The sequence below is a fragment of the Callorhinus ursinus genome, unplaced genomic scaffold, assembly GCF_003265705.2.
Source record: "Callorhinus ursinus isolate GAN/ISIS: 27379988/994484 unplaced genomic scaffold, GSC_fseal_2.0 scaffold46, whole genome shotgun sequence".
NCBI classification, from domain to species: Eukaryota; Metazoa; Chordata; class Mammalia; order Carnivora; family Otariidae; genus Callorhinus; species Callorhinus ursinus.
Genome location: NW_027397108.1, coordinates 10,933,644 through 10,954,183, shown reverse-complemented (window position 1 = coordinate 10,954,183; position 20,540 = coordinate 10,933,644). Strand labels below are relative to the sequence as shown.

The 20,540-nt window shown below is 64.7% G+C and overlaps 1 protein-coding gene across 5 annotated transcripts in view; it reads left to right on the top strand.

Moving 5' to 3' along the window:
- Window positions 1-20,540, top strand: part of PIEZO1 (piezo type mechanosensitive ion channel component 1 (Er blood group)) — a 53,853-nt gene that overhangs the window by 7,258 nt on the left and 26,055 nt on the right. For all 5 annotated transcript variants that reach the window (XM_073882392.1, XM_073882393.1, XM_073882391.1 and 2 more), the window contains exon 2: window positions 19,048-19,143. In XM_073882392.1, coding sequence (XP_073738493.1) covers window positions 19,048-19,143 — 96 coding nt within the window. The remainder of the gene's footprint in view (window positions 1-19,047; window positions 19,144-20,540) is intronic.

Genomic DNA, 20,540 nt, shown 5'->3' with positions numbered 1-20,540 from the left:
CCCCCCGCGCCCGGCCCCCCGGGCCCAAACCCCCGCCCCGGGTCCCTTGCTTGGCCCCCCCCCCCCCCCCCGCCACAAACTCTGTCATGTTCCCGGGTTTGGCCGTGCACGCTCATGCTCACACTCCTGCGCAGGGCTCCCATGGTAGCCAGTCCATGGGGTGAAGTGTCTCCCGTGGCTTCGGTCTGCATCACCCTGACACCAGATGATGCTCATCACCTTCAGTGTCTCCTCTTGTGTCTTTTAAAGTTACCTACATTGGGCGCCTGGGTGGCTCAGTCGGTTAAGCGACTGCCTTCGGCTCAGGTCATGATCCTGGAGTCCCGGGATCGAGTCCCACATCGGGCTCCCTGCTCAGCGGGGAGTCTGCTTCTCCCTCTGACCCTCCCCCCTCTCATGCTCTCTATCTCTCATTCTCTCTGTCAAATAAATAAAATCTTAAAAAAAAAAAGTTAGCTGCATAAAAATGTTGGGTTGCAGGTCTTCTTATTTTTGACTTGTGGGCATTCTTTTTGAGCCGAGATTCTAAGCTCTAAGCTAAAACATGCTACACATGTTTTCCTGCCTTTGGCTTTGCCGATTCGCACGCTTTTCTTACCGGCGTCTGAGAACCGGCGTTTGTAATCCCAAGTCCCCGGGGCTGCTGGCATGGCTGGGACTCGGGGCAGCCTGGCCTCCCTGGGGCTGCCTGTGGGCAGTAGTGCATTTCCTTCAGCTGCTGGAAAGTGATGCTGAAAGTGACCGTGCAGGCGTCTCCTGTGGTCCCTCCGGCTCGCAGCGAGCACCCCGGACTCTCCCTCAGGATAACGGCCCTGGAGTCACAGCTTGGAGTCCAGGACAGGGCAGCCTCAGAGCCTGCGGACGCTGCACCCGGCGTGCCCCGTTCCTTCCTCCAGCCCCTCCGCCCCGCCCCCACGAACTCCTAGTGCTCTCGGCACCTGCCTGGTCAGTGGGCTGCAGTCCTCGCCCAGGACAGCCCCATCTCCTGCTTCCTCTTCTGCCTCCTGGCCCAGCAGAGTCCTGTGGGTGGACGGGGCTGCATGAGCAGAGGCTCTGGAGACCTGTCAGAGGGGCACCGTTTGAGGCTGCCCTCTGATGCTCCGGGTGCCGGGGGTCACACCCACCCACTGGTTCCTGAGCCCCGTGCGGTGACACTTCCTGTCCTGCCTGAAGCCATGTCCCAGACCTTATCAGCGGGCACACATTGCCAGCCCAGGGGGAGGTGGCCAGGATGGGCCCTAATCTCGGAAGGTCAGGAGCAGGGGCTTGGCAGTGCGGAGGGATGTGGGGACCCTTGTGGGTGGGTGCGGCGATCCAGGGACGGTGCTTGGGGGCCCCATGGGCAGCGGGCACTGTGCTTGTTGCTCTGACCTTGGCAGGGTCACTCCTGCTTCACTGTCCTCATCCGGGCAGTGGGTGAGTGTGACCTCCCGAGAGTGATTCTAGCCAGCACGGAAGCAAAGCGTGGGAGCATTGTCTGGCCTGGAGGTGGTTCCACGCGGGATCCTGGACCCTGGGGGAGGGTGGTGAGCTGTGGGTCCCCTGTGCCTGAGGAAAGGGGGAGGATGCCAGGCCCCCCCTCCTGCAGATGCAGCACCCACCCATCAGTCCTGCCCTCTGAGATTGCAGGTGGAGACACCCTGGGCATGGGGGCCACCCTCAGTCCTCCCCGAGTGAGGCCAGGCTCACGCTTGTGGGGGCACCTGGAGAAGGGAGCCTGTGCTCCGCTCACCGGACCCCCCGCCCAGCCACTCCTGTCCTTGGAGGGAGGCCCCTCTTCTCCCTCCCCGTCTCCTCCGTTGCCCCTGAACTGAGTGTGCAAAGCTCATGGCCTGTGGTTCTCTGTCCTCCACGGGCGGAGGGCTCATTGTCTCCTCCGTCTGTTCCCCTAGGCTCCCTGTGTGAAGAGCAAGGGACAAGGATTGGAGGCTGAGTCACGTACAAGGGCCAGAGGGGGACACGCTCCTCTCAGGGCTCACTCTCCATCGAGGAGACCCTGGCCCTCCAGGCAGAGGGAGGAGTGATTGCTGCCTCCGGAGGAGGCCTGACAAGCTGTGGGCGGGACGGGTTGTACCACGTTCCAGAGCCTGAGACAGTCCAGGCATCCCGAAGGGCCAGGAGCCACTGTGCCCCCCTTTCTGTCTGCAGGGGCTGTTGGTGGCACGTGGAGGGGCTGCGGCCCTGTGGGGAGGGCAGGCCAAGGGGGCCGGCCAGGAGCAGGCGCGTCCTATCGGGTGGCCTCAGGAGCTCCCGCCTTTGCTCAGGGTTACTTGAGGATGTGAGTGGAGCTGCTGGGTCATCCCTCAGAGAAGGAGGCGGCCACGGGGGGCCCTGGGACCGCAGGGGCCTCGAGGTCCGGGCACGGCCTCCAGGGACACAGGGCCCGCAGTCTGTCCAGTGGTTACTGTAACTGGAGGCTGGTTTCCTTGTCAGGCTGTTGTTAGTGGTGGCGCCGGCCGGCGGCTGGGCTGCAGGAGCCCACGCGGCTGTCGGGGATGCCGGGCCATGGGACGTGTCCCCAGCTTCCTCACTGGCCGCTGTGCTAGGGTCGGGATTCCTGCCCGCTCTTCCCAGTTCTGACCACAGGTGTGGATGTCAGCCCTGGAGCCTCCAGGTATGGCCCGCAGGTCTTGGCATTGGAGGTTTGGTCATGCTGGTGGCCTTGTGGGGAGTGAAGCCTCCCACCAGGATGGCCCCAGGACAGCAGTGTGTCTGCCATGGTTTGTGGCACTTCTGTGGACCTGTGTCCTGCCGTGACCCCGCTGTGTGGCCCCACTGTGTGTGCAGGTGGAGAGTGGGGGACCTCAACTGACTTCTGCCCGGCCCTGAACGCTGTCCCTGGGGTCTCCTGGGTACAGCCGCACACCTGCCAGGCCGCCAGAGTCCTCAGACCCACGGTTTGTGAGGCCACATGTGGGAGGCAGCGGGAGGGAGAAGCACCCGCAGGAGCCTGTCCACGTAGGTCCCGTCGGCCCCGGCGCCCAGTCTGGCTCTGCTCCTGGGCGCCCTGGGACGAGTGACACAGCCTCTCTGAGCCGCGAATGCCCCGCCTTTGGAAGTGGGACATACCTGCCTGACGTGGCAGGTGGGCCCTGGGGCGTGGCTCCGGGGGCGCCGAGCCTGCCACGCCAGGCGCTCAGCACCAGCAGGTGCCCCTCTGTCTGGGGGCCTCCCTATGCCCCAGTTGCGAGCTGAGCACCTGCGCCGCTTGGCCTCATGGCCCTCGGGGTGACCCGCCAGGTGGCGTGGGCCGGGGGAACTCTGTGAAGTTGACCTGAGAGGCGAGCAGGGTGCCGCCTCCCGCGAGCCCTCACGGCCTCAGGCTGCGCGTTCACTGAGGACCCTGTGACTCACCCCGCCCCGCGGTCCCGCGGAGCCTGTGCTGGATGCAGTGCGTGCTGCAGAGCACTCTAATTAGGGAGCTGTCCACCGGGGCCTCCAAGCATGTCCGTGCTCTCACTGGGGAGGAATCTGGGGCAGCCTGGTGACGTCCCAGAGCCCAGGGGGCGGCTGGTGGGGTGCCGACGCCCAGCTTCAGGCCCCCGTGGGCAGGGACAATGGAACCTGCTGTGTCTGGCTGAGTCACGGGCTGTTGGGTGCTCCCATGGGACAGCAGCAAGGACATGTCGTGGCTGACCTTGTGGCTGGTGGCTGGAGGAGGGTCCTTCCCAGCCCAGGGTGCGTGTGGCCCAGAGAGGGAGGGGGTGGTCGGGGCAGGCATGTGTCTGTCGCACATAGAGCCCTTGCTTGGGGTGGTGGGCGCCCCTGCTGACCCTCCCAGAAGGAGGACGCCTGGCCGGTACACTGGGGGGACCATTACCGGCTCGGCTGGGAAGCTCCAGGGCAGAGGGCTTGGCCTCTCGAGACCACTCCCTGCTCTCAGGATGGGGTTCAGAGTTGGTGATGGGAGGACAGACAGCAGCGCCCCGTGTGGCTATATGCAGCCCCCACCCCCACCCCCTGCGTCCCCACCATCCTCATGTGTCCTCCGAGGTACCAGTCGAAGAATCAGCTCGAAGAGGACCAGCGAGTTCCAGGTCCCAAGGCTGGGGAGAATAGTGCCTGGACGTTGGCTCTGGGGCCCTGTGGCTGGTCAGGAGTGTGGTCTGGGGTGACAGCAGGGCACCGGGGGCCAGGGCATGGTTCGGTGGGGATGGGGGGCAGGCTGTGCCCATGGCAGGTGCCTGTCCAGCTCTCGCAGGGCCCGACCGGACCCAGGCTGCGAGGATGGAATTGTGTGCATGTGGCCAGCAGAGTCGGCGGGGGAGGGGAGGGGAGGGACCCCCGCTGCCGGACATCGTGTCTGCTTATGGGTGGGGAATGTCCCGGGCCTCGGGGGCCTCCGTGGTGGGAAGGACACCGTGGGGGAGGCGCGGAGAGGTTTCTGCAGGCCTGCCCGGCCCCCATCCCTGGCTTCCTGGGACCTCCCACTCCGGTCCTCCGTGGTCTCTCGCCATTGGCTGCAGCTGCTGGAGGAGATGCACTTGAGCCTCTTCTGTGTGTTAGCGGGGACTGCGGGACGCAGCAGCCTGGGGCAGGGCTGGCCCGATGCCCTAGAGACCTCGCCCCTCTCGCCATCCAGAGCCTGCAGGGGCCCAGGCTCAGCCCTGACCTTTAGGAGCAGGAGGGGCCTGGGGGAGTGGTCAGGCGTTGGACAGCCAGCCGAGTGTCCCGGGCCTGCCGTCGCTGTCAGGTGGGAGCTCAGGCCCCAGGGGTGTCAGCAAGCACGCTTCCTGTTCACAAATCTGGACTGGTAGCGTAGCAGGGTGGCTGTGGCCCTCAGCGGCCTCCCAGGTGGGTGGGTGGGGCTGGCACCCCCATCGTACCGCGTGCGGACTTAGAGCTGGGCTTCCGGCCACGCTGGTCTGACTCTCAAGCCCTGGCCCGAGGCCGCCAGGTCAGGGGCAGGTCCTCGAAGGCTGTGGTAGCTCTGGCACTTGCTGACCTGCCCGTTGAGGGTGACAGCTACCCCTGGACCACTGTCCTGGAGCAGGGTCCCGCTGAGGTTGGGGGTGGACACGAGCCGGCCAGTTCCTCCCTGTTGGGAAGGGCCCGTCATCCCCAGGCCTCCCCTGGGACGGAGGCTCCGACCCTCGGAAGTGGATCTGGCCGAGGGCAGCTGTCTCCAGCACGCCAGGCCGAGTGAGGCGCCCCTTCTCCGTGGCCTCTCAGGACCGCCTTGGGTGTCTGCTGTGTGGGTAGGAATTAGATTAGTTTCCATAAAAACAGGATGCGGTGGGTGAACCGGCAGCGTGTCCCTCTTTTTCCAGGAACCGAATGTATAGCTTGGGCCAGGCCAGCCCTGTCCTCACCCGTCATCTCCCCCAGGCTGTGGGGCCGCGCTCTGTTCTCTCTGAGCGGCTGCTCCATCGTTCTCTCGTCCGGGGCGTGTGCTGCGTGTGGCCTCGGCCCTGCCCAGCGACCGCACAGAGCTCCAGGCTCCGGTCCCGCTCTGCAGACCTCGGTCCGGAGGGTCTGTTGGACTCAGGAGGCGGCGGGGAGCTGGGCAGGGGGCACGCCGGTCACACATGCCTTGGGGCAGGGGCCTGAGCTGCCCATGGTTAGGCCGGGAGAGGCTGGTCCGGCCTGGGCGCTGTCACTCGCTGGCCCAGCCGCCTTGGTCTGTCACTTCCTGTCCACGGGCTGGCCACGGCAGGGCCTCCCTCCACCAAGCCTCGTGTTAGGAGTGCGGCTCGGCCACAGTGCTCGGTGCTTGGCGGGGATCTGAGATATGGGGTGGGGGTGGGGCTTCCCCTCCCCTCTGCAGGCTTGGGCTTCCCGCCTCGGGAAGCAGCAGGGCAGGGCTGCCCGGGCCTCTGTCCCCCGCTCAGTGGCCAGCTAGGGCCTCGGGCTTCTGGTCTCTCAGGAATCCCGGCGTGGCCGCGATGGGCTTACAGGGCCTGGCCCCATGGCCAGCCTGCTGTGAGGCTCCTTTTCCTTCCCACACAGACCACAGCTGCAGGCCCGGAATGCCCTCTTGGAAGTGACCCCGGATGGAATTCCGGAGCTCAGAAGTGGCTCTTTCTGTGAGGATATCCTGAAATCCAAGAGTGTTTCTCCGAGAGGAGGGAGAGTGACTGAGGGAGATGAGCCGAGGGCAGCTTGCTCAGCACCGGCTACCTTACAAAACCCCGGCAGCAGGGCACGCGCGGGCCTGGGGCGCGGACGCCCGCGTTTAGTGCCTTCTGCACTTCTCTGCGTCCAAACCTCAGAACGGAGAAAAGGGGGAAATGGGTGTTCGGTGGGCTGGTCGGGACATGTCACACACGGGGGATGTGGCCTGGAGGCTCAGGGCGGGGTGGGCTGGGTCCCTGCTGCAGGGTCTGGTTTCCTGGGGGTGGGGCCAGGCTGGTTGTTAGGAGTGGACAGTGTTGGTTTTTCCCTTGGTCATTTCGTGAGCTTGTTGAATTTCCAGAGAACGCGTGCCCCGCCCCTGCCCCGTCCTCCCGAGCCTCAGCTGCCTGGGCCTGGACCGCAGAGGCAGCGGGCCGGCCTGGTGTTCATGGTGTGGAACATGGCACCAGGCGGGTCCGTCAGAGCAGCAGGCCCAGCAGGACACGACAGACCGGATGTTCTCCCCAAGACGCGTGTTCGCGCGCACGTACCCACACCCGGGAGGGAGAAGGACGGTTGTGGCCGGAGCTGGTCCCCAGGCCTCTGGGGCCCCCAGCAGGCTGGGAATTCAGGCAGGATGGGTATGTTGCAATCCTGAGGCCACATTCCACAGGCCAGCCCCGGAGAATTCCTTCTTCCCCCGGGGCCTCCCCTCTGCTCCGACGGCTCTCACCGGTTGGCTCACGGATGGTCATCTATTTGCTGACAGTCAACGGATTTCAATGCCAGGCAGCTTCCCCAGGTAGACGCAGAAGCCACCACACCCAGCCCCAGGGCCCGTTAACAAACGCCCGGCCCGGGTTGGCACATGACACACTCCCGGGCTTTCTGACACGTCCCCTGACCTCCTGCCCCACGCAGAATGGAGTTGACCCCTCAGGCTCGCCACAACCGTGGCCACGGCCCCCACCCCCGCCCCCAGCGTGACCTGTCACCTGCTCCTCACACTGGTTCTGCGAGGGGCTCGGCACGCCTTCATGGAGTGCCTTCTGGGGAACGGGCTCTGTGCTGGGGGCGGGGTGTCTGCTGCGGAGAAAGGTGGTCATGGGGCCAGTGCCTGTGGTCCCATTTCACCCAGAGGGAGACCAAGGCCCAGAATGGGGAAGCTGGAGCCAGGACCTGACTGTGGTCTCCCGCTGAAGGACACAGAGGACAGCCACCTGTCCTCAACCTCCAGTGCCCTGCCCCCCACCTTCCTCAGCCCTGGAGAGGGCAGGGCTCCCAGGGCCTGTGTCCCCCTCCCCCACCTGGCCAGTGACCCGCCCCAGCCTGGCAGCAGGAGGTGGCCAGGTGGCATTCCTCCGTCCTGCCGGGAAGGGCCCCCAGAGAGCAGGGCCAACTGGGCTCTGCGGCCGTTTGCACAAGCTGGACTGGATGGGCTGGGACTCGGGGTGCTGTGGGCTGGCTGAGTCACAGGCTGAGGCTCTGAGTCAGCACCTCAACCCTGAGCCCCAGGCCTAGAGCTGGGGAGATGTGGTCACCTGGTCAGCCTGGGGTGGACCCCCACGGTTTGGAAGGGCAGCCCTGGCCCCGAGGGGGGGCCATCGGAAGGTGTTAAGCAGCCCAGAAGCTGCTCCAAAGCCAGGCTGCTGTGGTGACCCCCAGAGTGGACGCTGTCTCCGTCCTGGTCCTGGGGTTAGGAGGAGAAGGCGTTTGCAGGAAGGCAGCCTGAGGCCGAAGGATAAGGGGACCCCCCCCCCATGTCCGGGAAGAGGTCATCGTCCTTGAAGGGGAGGTCCCAGGGTCACGCTGTCAGGGTGGATGCATGCATCGAAAGACAGATATGGGGGTGCCTGGGGGGCTCAGTCAGTTAGACGAGCGACTCTATTTTCAGCGCAGGTTATGACCTTGCGGTCGTGGGATGGAGCCCCACGCTCCATGCTCTGCAGGGAGTCTGCTTCTCTCTCTCTGCCTCTTCCCTCATTCACGCTGGAGCGCTCTCTCTAAAATAGATAAATCGTTTCAGCCAAAAACAAAAAAACCAAAAGACAGGTTTGGCCAGTATGTTGAAATGAACATTCGTGTTGCTTGCTCCTTCTGAGTTGGAAAAGGGGCACACTGCACCCTTCATGTCTCTGGGGAATCTTCTGGAGTGTGGGTTCTGAGTCTGTAGGGCATGTCCCTGTCCCCGGAGAGTTGGAGCATCTGTGCTGCTACCAAATTCCCAGTGATGCTGGTGGCCTGACCTGGGATCCCACTTTAAGGACCATGGCTGGACACCGTGGGTTATGCTCAATTTTGGCACAGTGAAGAACATGACAGGAGAACAGCCAGCTGGCTGGAGGGGCCGGGAGGACCCAGTCTCCTGTGGCTGAGACTCAGAGCCTGGGTGGCACGCTGCCTTCCTTGGTCTCCTGAGAGCATTTCTGCCCCAGGGCCTTTGCACTGGACCAGCCTCTGCAGGATCTCTGGGCCCAGCTCCCATCTGCTCCCAAGGGAAGGGCTTCCGTGAGTCTGTCCTGCTGGCTCCCGCGGGCTTGTTTCCACTGACCGGTTCCTTCTCGTCCCGTTTCTTTGTGCGCTCCTCAGTTGTCCGCCGTTGCCCCTGGGAGACCACGCACCCTGAGGCGGTGCCCCGGCTCTCGCGCCCCTCTCCACGTCCCTGGGTGCGGCCTGAGCCGCACACGCGACGGGCTGGGCCGTGTGTGGACCCTCGTTCTGACTCACTGCCCCGGCTGCTGGTGCTCACCCCGGGGCCCCAGTGGCTGCCGGTGGGGCCGCTGTCGAGGGCAGGGGAGTGCGCCCCCCCAGTGCTGGGCGGGGGTTCCGTGCCTACGTGAGGGGCCGGGTGGCCTGCGCGTGCGGGGACTGCGCATGCGCAGCTCAGGCGGAGCGCCTGCATCTGGCTCAGGAGGGTGCCCGGGTGGGGTGGCGCTGGGACACTATCCCTTCAGGTGCCGTTGGGGCACCTCCGGAGGGAGACAGCAGTCCTGTCAATTAGCCTGGAATGCGGGGTCGGGGGTGGTGCTGCAGCATCTTCGTTTACCCAGAGCTTCTGCCATCCCGGCCGCTCTCCTCAAGGCCTCTGGGCTCTCGGGTCAGCCCCAGGGCGTGAGGGCTTATCTGAGACCCCCAGCCTCACCGCCTGCTCTCAGAGAGCCAGCAGCAGCCCCGGGCGACACCTGCTTCAGTTTTATTTATTCATTTAATTTTAATTTGTGTTTTTATTTTTGAGAGAGAGAGGGCACGTGAGTGGGGGCAGGGGCAGGGAGAGGGACAAGCAGACCCTGCGCTGAGCAGGGAGCCCGACTTGGGGCTCGATCCCACGACCCCGAGATCGTGACCTGAGCCGAAACCAAGAGTCAGACGCGTACCCGACTGAGCCCCCCAGGCGCCCCTCTTCTCCTGAAGCCCTGCCCCAGAGCTGACCTGCCATATGTGTCCATTTCCTAGATCGTCCGTCGCCGCTGTCCTCCCTTTCTAGATGACGTGGCAGAGGGTCACAGAGGAGCCGTGGCCCCCGGCCAGCCCGGCGCCCCCACACCTCTGCCTGCTGTCTTCCACGCACGTGGGAGTCTCACCCCGGGAGGCTGTCGCCACCCGCTGAGCATGGGGCGCCGGGCACACCTGCATCCTCACCTGGGGCTCCAGCTGTCACCTGGCCCCGGCCTGAGCGGCTGCCCGCCCCTGTCTGGCTGTGTGTCCTGACACTGCCCGGGGCTCTGCGTGGGCGGGGGGGGGGGGTGTCTGTCAGTCCAGAGCTGACTCTGTCCTGTAACCTGACCTGCGGGCCGTGAGTTGTCGTCCAGGGAACAGCCGTGAGGGCCAGCGCTCCACACGGGCACATAAGGCCCCTGGCCGACCTGGTCTGCCCGTCACCGTCTGGGGCTGCAGCTCTGCGGGGAACCCCTTTCCTTGTGGTTGAAGGAGGCTGGCCTGTCCCTGGGAAGTCTCCGTGGCAGTGACTCGGGAGAGCCGTCGTCTGGTGAGGGCCTGGACAGGTCTGACCCAGGTGAAGACCCAGAGGGCTCTAGCCCCCAACCCCCCATCCCCCAACATGCTAGGGGGCTCCTTTGCGGGTTGCTGGCCTCGGGGACATCATGGTGTGAGCTCTCCCACTCACCATGGCCCCTTCCATGGCCGGGCCCCGAGCTCTAGGTGGCCCAAGGTGGGGGGTGTTGCCAAACCGTGTCCTCGCAGACGTGGGTAGGGGCGCCCTGTGGGGCCTGGTCCAGAAACTCCCTTGCTGGGCACTCCGCCCCCCACTTGTTTACCTGCGGCTGCAGCAGGTCAGAGCCTGGGAGGGCCCTCCCCGCGGGATGCGGGCCCCACCCGAGCCTGGAGCCCGGCTTGGTCCTCTGCACAGAGTGTCTCTCGTGGCTGCCCATGTGGGCCCTTCCGGGAGACAGCCCGCAACACACGCAACGGCCCTGGTCCCCGCTGCTTCCCTGGGAAGCCCAGCGGGTCCCGGTCCCGGGGGGCGGCTGCCCGGGTCTCATGCGGAGGGAGGTGCCGGTGGCTGGGTAGCGGGCTTCGCGGCCGTGCTGGGTGTTCGCAGTCGTGGGCTGTCTGAGCAAAGTCATGGGCAAGCACACCGGACACGCAGTGCCCTCTCGTGCTCACCGGCCTCTGCCTGGCCAGCAGGGAGGACGGCACCTGCAGTGGGAGATCCCAGAGGTGCTTCCACTTAGGACACTTTGGGGTTGAGAGGTCTGCAGATGGCCCCGGAGGCCAGCCTGCCTGCACTGCTCACCCACCGCCCTGCTTCAGGGCGCCCGTCCTGCGCGGTGTGGGCTCACGCCATCCGTTGGGTCCCTGGACCCCCAGTGGGTCACGCCCCTGCCCGGGCTGACAAGAGGACAGCACCGTCCCTCTGCCCCTGCCCTCCTCACCTCTCGGAAGCTGTCTGGGACCAGGTGTGGCTGGAAGGGCGGCCCGGCTGTAAGTGGTCAGGGGCTCCCGGACCCTTGAGGACCGGGAGGTCTGTGGCAGGTGTCCATGGCCTTGTCCGTCTTGTGGGGGCTCCTCTGTCCCTGGCCCACGGTGGCCACCAGTCCCCCATTGGGGCCTAGGCACTCACCGTAGCTTCACGGGGCTGGTGGTATGGGGAGGGGGCCTGGCTGTCTGCGCCCAGCCCTGGGAGGTCAGGTGAGCCGTAAAACCAAGCGTCTGGGCCCCGTGCTCACTCAACCCTCGGCCAGCAGTGCGGGGCCTGGGGCTCTCGGCTGGGCTCCAAGTAGGTAACACAGTGTCCTTGGCACTGGCTGCCGGGGCCCCCGCTGTGTCCCGGCCCCCCCTCCACGCCACGGGGCCGTGCGGGGTTCTCTGGCTCCATCCTCTGCTGACTCCAGGCCAGTCTCTGAGTTCTGGAGCTTTGTGAACTGTGAAGGGCTTCTGGGCCGTTCCTCCCACGGAGCTGGTGCTCTCTCCCTGCGGCCATGCCTGGCACCCCCGCCCCCCAGGAAGCCCCCAAGGCCGGCGCGTGGCCAGTGCTGGACTTGCTTGGGGGATGGAGGGGCAGGCCCCTCAGCAGGGTTGGCTCTCCAGGTAGGGTGCGGCCGTGGGACGGCGTCCTGTGGGGCACGCACTGGAAAGCGCCTCACGGGGTGCAGAGCAGGGGTGGCCTGTGTGAGTGGAGGGTGGCGAGGCGCCTGGTGTCCGGAGGGCCCATGGGCCTTGCTCTGGCTGCCAGTGTGGTGGGTGCGGCCCCCGTCCCACCCCCTACCTTCTGCTCCTGCCCGGGGCTCTGCTGCTCCCTGCCTTGCCCTGTCTTGCTGCTGCGCTCGCCTTCTGTGACCACGGCCCTTGTCCTCAGAGGGTAGGGGATGCTGGGGTTGGGCAGCTCCCTCCCGGGGCCCAGGCTGACCTCCCAGTATCCCTCTTCCAGAAAGGTGGGATAAATCCAGCCCTTTCTCCCTTCTGGGTCAGGGTCTGGGCTTAGTGTTTATGTCCCGCTGGGGAAGCCTGGCCGGTGTGGCCTCCCAAGTGCTGTGGGGGCAGAAGGCCCTGCCGCCGGGGCAGCTCTGGCGGAGGGCAAGGGTCAGCCCCCTCTGCCACGTCTGTTCCCCCCCCCCACCAAAAAAAAGCTAGCAGGGGAGTGTTTACGGGTTTCTCCTCCAAGCCAGGTAAAGGCAGAGTGAGCACACTCCCGGGAGACAGCGGGCGGGCTCAGAGCAGGACCCCACCCCACCCTGGCAGCTGTTACCTGGGACTCTGACCTCCGGTCCTTGGGCCCCACCTGGCCTCCCCAGGGCTTTGCCTGGCTGGCAGCAGAAGGCAGGCCTGAAAGGTACCCGCCCGGGTCAGGAGAGGCTGAATCTAGTCCTGCCGTTGCCCTGGGGACTCAGGTGACTCCCGCCCCCCAGCCCGCAGGCCCCGTGTGGAAGGACAGCCCGGGCCACGCGTCTGAGCCCTCTGTGCTGTGTTCCTCCCAGCGTTCCATCTGTGGGGCCAGTTCACTTGTGAACAAGTCCAGGACACATGAGAACGTTCTCCTGCCGGGAGAGGGGGCCTTACAGACGGAGGCAGGGACCCTCGTGCACAGGTGGACAGTGACAGTGACTGGGGGGAGACCCTTCTGGAACTTCTTGTACACTTAGGGGCACGAATCCTGTTTTTTGTTTTACACAAGAGAAATCCTTCTGTGCGTGGACGGCGGGCAGTGGTGTGGGTGTGGTGTTCGGGGTGCCCGAGGGCTGGGCCCACAGTCGTCCTCTCCTGCCCCGTGCTAGATGCCACAGTTCCTGTGCCTTTGGGGTCCCCGTCACCAGCTGAGGAAGCAGGCAGAGCGGGGACAGAACCACCCGATTTCAGACTCTGGCCTCTCCCAGGGACACTGTCCTTTCAGCTTCTCATGCTGATAGGGGCCACGGCGTGACGTCAGAGCCTCTGCCCCACGTCAGCCGGAGCCCCCGTGAGCCCCCAGGGTGCCCGAGCCACGCCAGCCTCCGCCATTCCACACCGCCTCTGCTGTGTGTGTGGCGCCGGCCTGTGCATCCCGCAGGCAGCGTGGCAGCGTGCTCCGCGGCCACGTGTGTTTCCTGGAGCCTCCCTGCAGGTGGGCCTGGAGACACCCACCCCCGTCACTGGGGACCCTGCCAGCCTGTGAAGGGCCCGCCCATCACCCCACAGCCCTTCCTGCGTGCTTTGTTCACCCTGCTTTGTAGATGGGGAAACTGAGGCTCAGAGCTCAGGCTCCCACAGGAGGGACGGGGTGGGGACAGTCTGGGCCCACCTGACACACAGGCCAGCCTCAGGGGACATGTCCCAGGAACTGTGTGCTGAGCAGGGTCTCTGGTGTCTCCTGTGGGTTGGGGCCATGGGGTCCTACACGCTTGCTGGCCCTCTGCCTCCCCTTCCTGACCTGGCACTGGCCGGGGCCGGGGGTCAGTGTGTCCCGTGTCCAGACCGCAGTTCCGTCATCCACGGGACAAAGGTCTGGTGGATTGCTTGCTGGGTGGGCCTTCCGGGCTCTGGCAGCTGTGCAAGGGTCTGTAAAGGGTTAAGCATGTGCTGTGGGTGAGGGGGCCTGGCAGGAGGGAGCCCTTTCCTGCCCAGCAGGGCTCTCTCCCCCCACCCCCAACCTATTGTTCCTGGCTCAGGAAAAGGCATATTTCCCTCATGAGGTCACAGGCCAGCCGGGGCAGCTCTGGTGGGAGGTGGGAGCTGCCGGGCAGGGCCCTGGTCCCCTCCACTGAGTTCTTCCTTCTCTGCTTTAGCCTGGGGCTGAGCAGCCCCTCCTCTGGCCTTCCCCCAGTCTTAGCTGGTCTTCAAGGCCAGAGGAAATGTCACCTTCTACAGGCACAGGCACCCAGCCCGCAGCCTCCATGGCTGTATGGCTGGTCTTGCGAGCCCCGGACCCAAGTCCTGCCTGTACCGCACGGAAGCCGTGCCCCTCAGAGACCCTCCCCCTCTGCATCTGGACAGACGGGCATCCTGAGCAGGGGCTCTGGCAGCCAGGTTCCTCTGCCCCCTGGCCCCGTCGCAGTCCCTGATAGCAGGGGACCCGCACCCATTCTGTCTCCCCGGCGATGCTGCCGCCCTGTCGGGGCTGCGAGCCAGTGGGCCTCAGTTCCCCGCTCACGTCCCCCGGGCCGGCGTCCAGGGCTGTCCGGGCGCCACCCGCCTGCCTGGTGCCCAGCCTCTTGGCTGGGCTGATGGCAGAAGAGGAGTCGGGGATGGTGTCGGGCCGGCTCACAGACCATCTCCGTGCGAGCTGGTGTGCTGCCCCCCAAACATCCCGCGATGCCTCGGAGAGCAGAGACCCCACCTCTACTGCACACCCGGCCCCTCCCTCCCATTCTTGCTGTGTCCCCGTCTGCGGAACCGGCCAGGCTGGCGTGTGTTGGGTGCATGAGCAAAGGAAGGTGTGAGGGGCTCATGGGCTGCCGGCTAGGGGTCACCTGGCAGCCCTCTGACCCTGCGCTCCCCGACTCTTCATTTCCGACTTCCTGCTTTGGGCAGATAAGCTTCTGAGAAATTCTGTCTGTCCTGCTCAGCCTGGGGTGCTGACTCCACCAACAGCAGACGGGCCTCGGGCCGGCCCCCTGCCCCTTGGATTCGAGTTTCTGACACCCCTCGCTGAACTCAGCACATGGTTTGTTTATTTTGGTAAAAGACACAGAATGTAGGGGCTCCTGGCTGGCTCAGTCGGTAGGACATGCAACTTTTTTTTTTTTTTTAAGATTTTAATTATTTATTTATTTGACAGAGAAAGACATAGGGAGAGAGGGAACGCAAGCAGGGGGAGTGGGAGAGGGGGAAGCAGGCTTTCCAGGGAGCAGGGAGCCCGACGCGGGGCTTGATCCCAGGACCCCGGGACCATGACCTGAGCCGAAGGCAGACGCTTAACGACTGAGCCACCCAGGCGCCCCGCAACTCTTTTTTTATTTTTAAATTTTATTTATTTATTCTTAAGTAATCTCTACACCCGATGTGGGGCCTGAACTCACGACCCTGAGATCAAGAGTCGCACGCTCCTCCTGCTGAGTCAGCCAGGCGCCCCAAGCATGTGACTCTTGATGTCGGGGTTTCGTGAGTTCAGGCCCCACTTTGGGTAGAGAGAGCACTTAGAAAAAAAGAAGAAAGGAAAAGACACTGAACATGAAATTGATTATCTTAACCATTTTTTAAGGTTTTATTTAAGAGAGAGAGCATGAACAGAGGGAGGGGCAGAGGGAGAGGGAGAAGCAGGCTGCCCGCCAAGCAAGGATCCCGATGTGGGGCTCGATCCCAGGACCCTGGGATCATGACCTGAGCTAAAGGCAGACGCTTAACGACTGAGCCACCCAGGCGCCCTATTTTAACCACTTTTAAGTGTGCAGTTCAGTGGCATTAAGTGCTTTCTCAGTATTGTTCAACCGACCCCACCACACATCCTCAGAACTTTCTGTCTTCCTAAACTGAGGCACTACTGTCACCTTCCCCGTCCCAGCCTTGGCTGCTCACAAGCCAGGCCCAGGGAATGTAAAGACACGTCCTGTCACCCCTCCAAGCTGTGCCTCTGCCTCTGAGAACCTCCCTGGTGCCTGCACAGCAGATGCCCTCCTGGCGCATGGGTGCTCCCCCTGGTGTGCGGAGTTCTTTCTCCTGGCTTGCAGGTGCTTCCCCAGGCACATGGCGTGCTCCCCCCGACTTGTGGGTACTCCCTCCCTGCTTGTAGGTGCTCCCCCCGGCACGCGGAGTGCTCTCCCCTGGCTCGCAGGTGCTCCCTCCCTGCCCGCGGGTTCTCCCTCCCTGCCCGTGGGTGATCCCTCCCTGCTCGCGGGTGATCCCTCCCAGCTTGTGGGTGCTTCCCCCTGGCACGCGGGTTTCCCTCCTGGTGGTGCTCCCTCCCTGCTTGCAGATGCTCCCCTCGGCACACATGGTGCTCCCCCGGCACGGGGTGTGCTCCCCCCTGGCTCACGGGTGCTCCCTTCCTGCCCGCGGCTTCTCCCTCCCTGCTCATGGGTGCTCCCTCCCAGCTTGCGGGTACTACCCCCCTGCTCGTGGATGCTCTCCCCCACTCCGGGTAGGTGCTCCCGGAGTGTCAGGTGGCCCTGGCGGGTCAGAGCGTGAGTGTCTCAGGGCAGGGCCTGCGAGTACGTCCTCAGGAGAAGGTTGCTTAGGTGGTGGGTGGATGAAGGACGGCTGGACGGACCGATGCGTGGCTGGCTGGCTAGCTGGGCCATCGGGAGGACAGTTGTCGCCTGGCTGGTAGGGGGTGGGGGGTGCCACCCTCTCTGGGGATGGGCCAGGGCTGGCGTTGTGGCGGGGGGAGAAGCAGAACCGGGGGCTGGAAAGTGTGGTGCTGGAAGGTGAAGACATGCTTTAGAAGCCTTTGCCGTAAGTGCATTTCCCGCTTGCCTCTTGGGCCAGATCAGATAGATTTTTTTTTAAAAGGGAAATGCGCGGTTGCTGCAAAACTTCATATTTCTGGTTGAGCCGGTTGCTGTCGCCAGTACGTGTAATGGAAGGAGGAGGCGCCCTGACGTCAGGGGCGGCTCCCGGGGGTGGGGGTGCTGCAGGGCGGCCTGGAACCAACCTGGGCTCGTCGGGGTTTCCTCGTGGGGATGACAGGAGGGGCTTGGTCGGGGCTTGGTGGGAAGGGACTGGAGTCCCATGCCCCAGCCCCGGGCTCTGCCCCTAGTCCGAGATCCAGTCTAACTCTGCAGACGACCCTTCGGGCAGGTTGTGTGAACTCCATTGTACAGAGGCGGGAACTGAGACCTGGGGCAAGGTGCGCACGCGGCTGCGAGGTCAGGGGTCTGCCTCCCTCGCGGCGGCTCTTCCTGCTGTCCGCTCCTCTCAGCTTCTCTGCCCCACCCCAGCTCCTGGTCTGGGTGAGCGCCTCGGGCCCCAGGGCAAGGTGAGGATGGGGGACAGACTGGCGGAGGTGTGCACAGCCCCCTGGCCCTGCTGGTGACCCTGAGCCTGGGCATGCGGTGGGGTGTTGGCAGGGGTCTCGGCAGCCTGGGTCCTGTGGGAGCAGGAGCCCCTTCTTTGTCCCGGCCTCCGGGGTGGGGGGTTCGAGGGAGTCCAGCTAAGGCCTGTCTAAACAGCAAGGGCCCAGGAGAACCAGACCTCCCTCCTGACACAGGAGGGTGGAAGAGTTCCCGTCACGAGCTAGAGGCCGTGGGGACGGTGCAGACTGGCCACACCCACGGGGGCACCCTGTGCTCGGAAGGCTCTGGCAGCGTCCTCCCCAGGAGACACTGGTGTTCCAGCCGTTCTTTGCCCAGAGGAGGCAGCCCGGCCCCTGACTTGTTTTTAGCACTGCCCCCGGCCCCAGCCCGCGAGTTCAGGTCGGCTGGTTGGGGCTCGGGCGGTCCATGCAGCGGCCCCCTGCACGTCCAAGGCATTGGCGGGTCGCGGCTCACGCTGGGAGGTCTGAGGCCCATGGGGCAGGGCCGCTTTCATCCTATATCCTCTCAGTGGAAAGGAGAGCGGGGTCCCTCTGCTTAGTCACAGACGGCTGACCGCGAGGCTGGTTGTCCAGGAGGGGATGGATCGCGGTAGGCACCCGTCCCTTAGCGCTCTGCTCTGCCCTCCTGGGCGGCCAGGGCTGGGGTCAGCCTGGGCCCCCTTGTTCCTGGAGGTGACTGAGGAGCAGGGGGCCACTCCAGCGGTGCCCGCAGTCCAGCCCCCTCTCGGGCAGCCCCAGGGAAGGCTGAGAGGGCCCCTGATTCCCTGCTGAGACCCACATCAGGCCACCTCCCCCCCCACCCCCTGGCAACCATCCGTTCCCTGTGGCCAGATGAGCCCCAGGCCCCCGGCCTCCCCCTGCCCCTGGTCAAGGGAGCGTCCAGCTGTGCCGGCTGGAAGAGGTGTCAGCGGGTTCAGAGAAAAGGCGGGAACAGGCTGTGGGCACGTGGGCCCCTCTCACAGGTCAGCCAGGCTGATGGCCGCGAGCCCCACGGCTCCGCTCAGGGAGAGGGTACGGCCGAGGGGCTGCCGGGGCGGCCGGCGTGTGGCTGACTCAAGCAGTCGGCTGTGTTGTGTGTTAACTGGAACTCCTAAGATTTTATTTTATTTATTTTATTCTTTAAAGATTTCTTTCTTTCTTTTAGGGAGAGACAGCACAAGCGGGAGGGTAGAGGGAGAGAGAGAGAGAGAGTCCCAAGCAGACTCCGCGCCGAGCGCGGAGCCCAACGCGGGGCTCCATCTCACGACCCTGAGATCCTGACCTGAGCCAAAACCAAGAGTCCGACGTTTCACCAACTGAGCCACCCAGGCGCCCCTGAAACTATAAAATTTTTAAAAAGGAGGAAAAGTCAGGAAAGTCAGCCACCTGGTCATGTCTGCCCACGGCGGGGGGACTCGTGGCGGTATGCGCCCGAGACACAGGGGTGGACAGGATGAGCCCGTGCGTGTGCGTGGAGAAATCGCACCACGTGATGTTGGGAGAACTCGTAGAAGGACACAGTGTGAGCGTGGACATGCTCTGGGTGACAGGTGACTTGTGCTTGTCTGGACGCAGTATGACAGCGTGTGAATCTCGAGTGACAGGTGACCGGTCACATGTTAGCAGGGTTGCTCACACCTGTGGGAAGGCGGCCTCCTGGCAGGAGATGACTGGGGGTGATGGCCGCGGTGATGTTTGGGGGGCAGTGTCTGGGGCGATGCCAAGGGCAGGGGGTTAGGGTGATGCTTGGCAGTGGGAGTGTCCAGTGGGCTGGGGGGCAATGCTGAGGGCCTGATGTCCGGGGGTGATGTCTAGGGGGGTGATGCTGGGGGCAGTGTTGGGGGCTTAAAGTCAGGGGGTGATGCTGGGGGGCGATGTGGGGGGCAATGTTGGAGGCTTGATGGCCGGGGGTGATCAGCGGGTGATGCTGGGGGCTTGATGTCCGGGGCCGATGTCTGGGGGTGATGCTGGGGGGCAGTGTTCGGGGCGATCGGGGGGTGATGCTGGGGGCGATGTTGGGGGTGACGGGGGTGATGTCCGGGGCACAGGGCGCCCCTGCCCCCCCCCCCACCCCGTGTGGCTATGCTAACTGCCCTCCTCCTTGCCTGCAGCCTGCCTGTCCCGCTTCAACGCCCTCTCTCTGGTCTACCTGCTGTTCCTGCTGCTGCTGCCCTGGTTCCCAGGTCCCTGTCGGCACGGCATCCCAGGTAAGGGCTTGGGCACTGGCTCCTGCCGGGAGGGGGCACGCGGGGCCTCGGAGCTCTTTGTCCATGTGGACCGGCCCAGGCACGCAGGGCGTGTGCGCACTCCGCAGAAGCCCTGGGCAGTTTAGCAGCTGGGGGGAAGGACGGGTGGCCTCAAGTTTCATGTTTCCCTTGCTGACCCTGGGCTAGTTTCAGCGTTTCGTTTCTGACTGCGTGTTATAGGGGCGTGCTGAAGGTAGTGGGGGTCGTCGGATGGCTCCCCCTTGTCCCCGGAGCTTCCCAGGCACCGTGGGGCGGCCCGTCTCCCTACGGGCTCCCTCTCCCGTTCCCCACCCCTCTGCCTGGCGAGGCTCCGGCCAACCCCTTTTTTTGGCCGCCACGTCGCCTCCCCCAACCCCCATACCCTAAAGTCAGGCTCCTTAAGTTTGCTTGAGCTCCGTGGGGTTTCAGTTTATCTGCAAGCACCTTGTCATTCGGGTCACTGGGCATGCCATGTGTCCGTCTGGGTCCTGAGCTCCTGGTGGGTGGGTGCTGTTTCAGTCTCTCCTGTGTGGCCAGACGAACAGATGTGGGGAAGCCCAGGGGGGGCTGCACCCCCAGGAGGGTCTGAATGTGAGCTTGTGGCTTGGAGCCATCCACGAGGGGCTGGGAGCAGGGAGGCCATCTCAGGGGCCCCAGGCAGGAGGGGACAGGGCTGTGCCCTGCTCCATGCCCCGTGGTGCAGGCAGGCCCCCTGTGAACAGGTGGAGACCTGTGGCCAGGTGATACAGGGTCGGGTGGGGCCCAGCCTTGCTGAAAGGACCCTTTACCCTGGGCTCCTGCCACCTGCTTGCTATGTGCTTCAGGATCCATTTCCCCCCAGCTTTTTGGGGAGGGTAATGCTTGTCCCCAAAGGTTGCTCTGCCCTCCATAGGTGGGAAGGCCCCCTCGGTGTTGAGGGGGAAGAGAGGTACCCAGGCTTAAACGGGGGTCCCCGAGAGAAGCCGGCTGTCCGCAGTACCTGGCAGAGGTGAGTGAGAAAGGAGCCCAGCAGGGCCGAGGACCAGGTTGGCCAGGACAGCTGAGGCCCCGCTGAGGGAGACAGGCCCGTAGACACTGCCTTCCGGAGAAGTCGGCTGCTTCGGGGCCTTGGGGCGTCAGGGCCTCCCGTCGCTCCTGCAGCATCCCCTCCTGCGCTTGGGCTGGAGGTCGGAAGACCGGCCAGGCCTCCTGGGCCAGGCTCGCAGCTTCTGGAGGCTCCAGGGGAGGATCCATTTCATCTTTCCCGGCTTCTCCAGGCACCCACGGCCCCTCCCTCCACCGTCCAGGCCGGCAACGGCCAGTCGAACGTCCCCTCGTCCCTCTGGCTCTGGGCCCCCGGTCATGTCCACGGTCAGGGCCCCGCGGTGACCCTCGTCCCT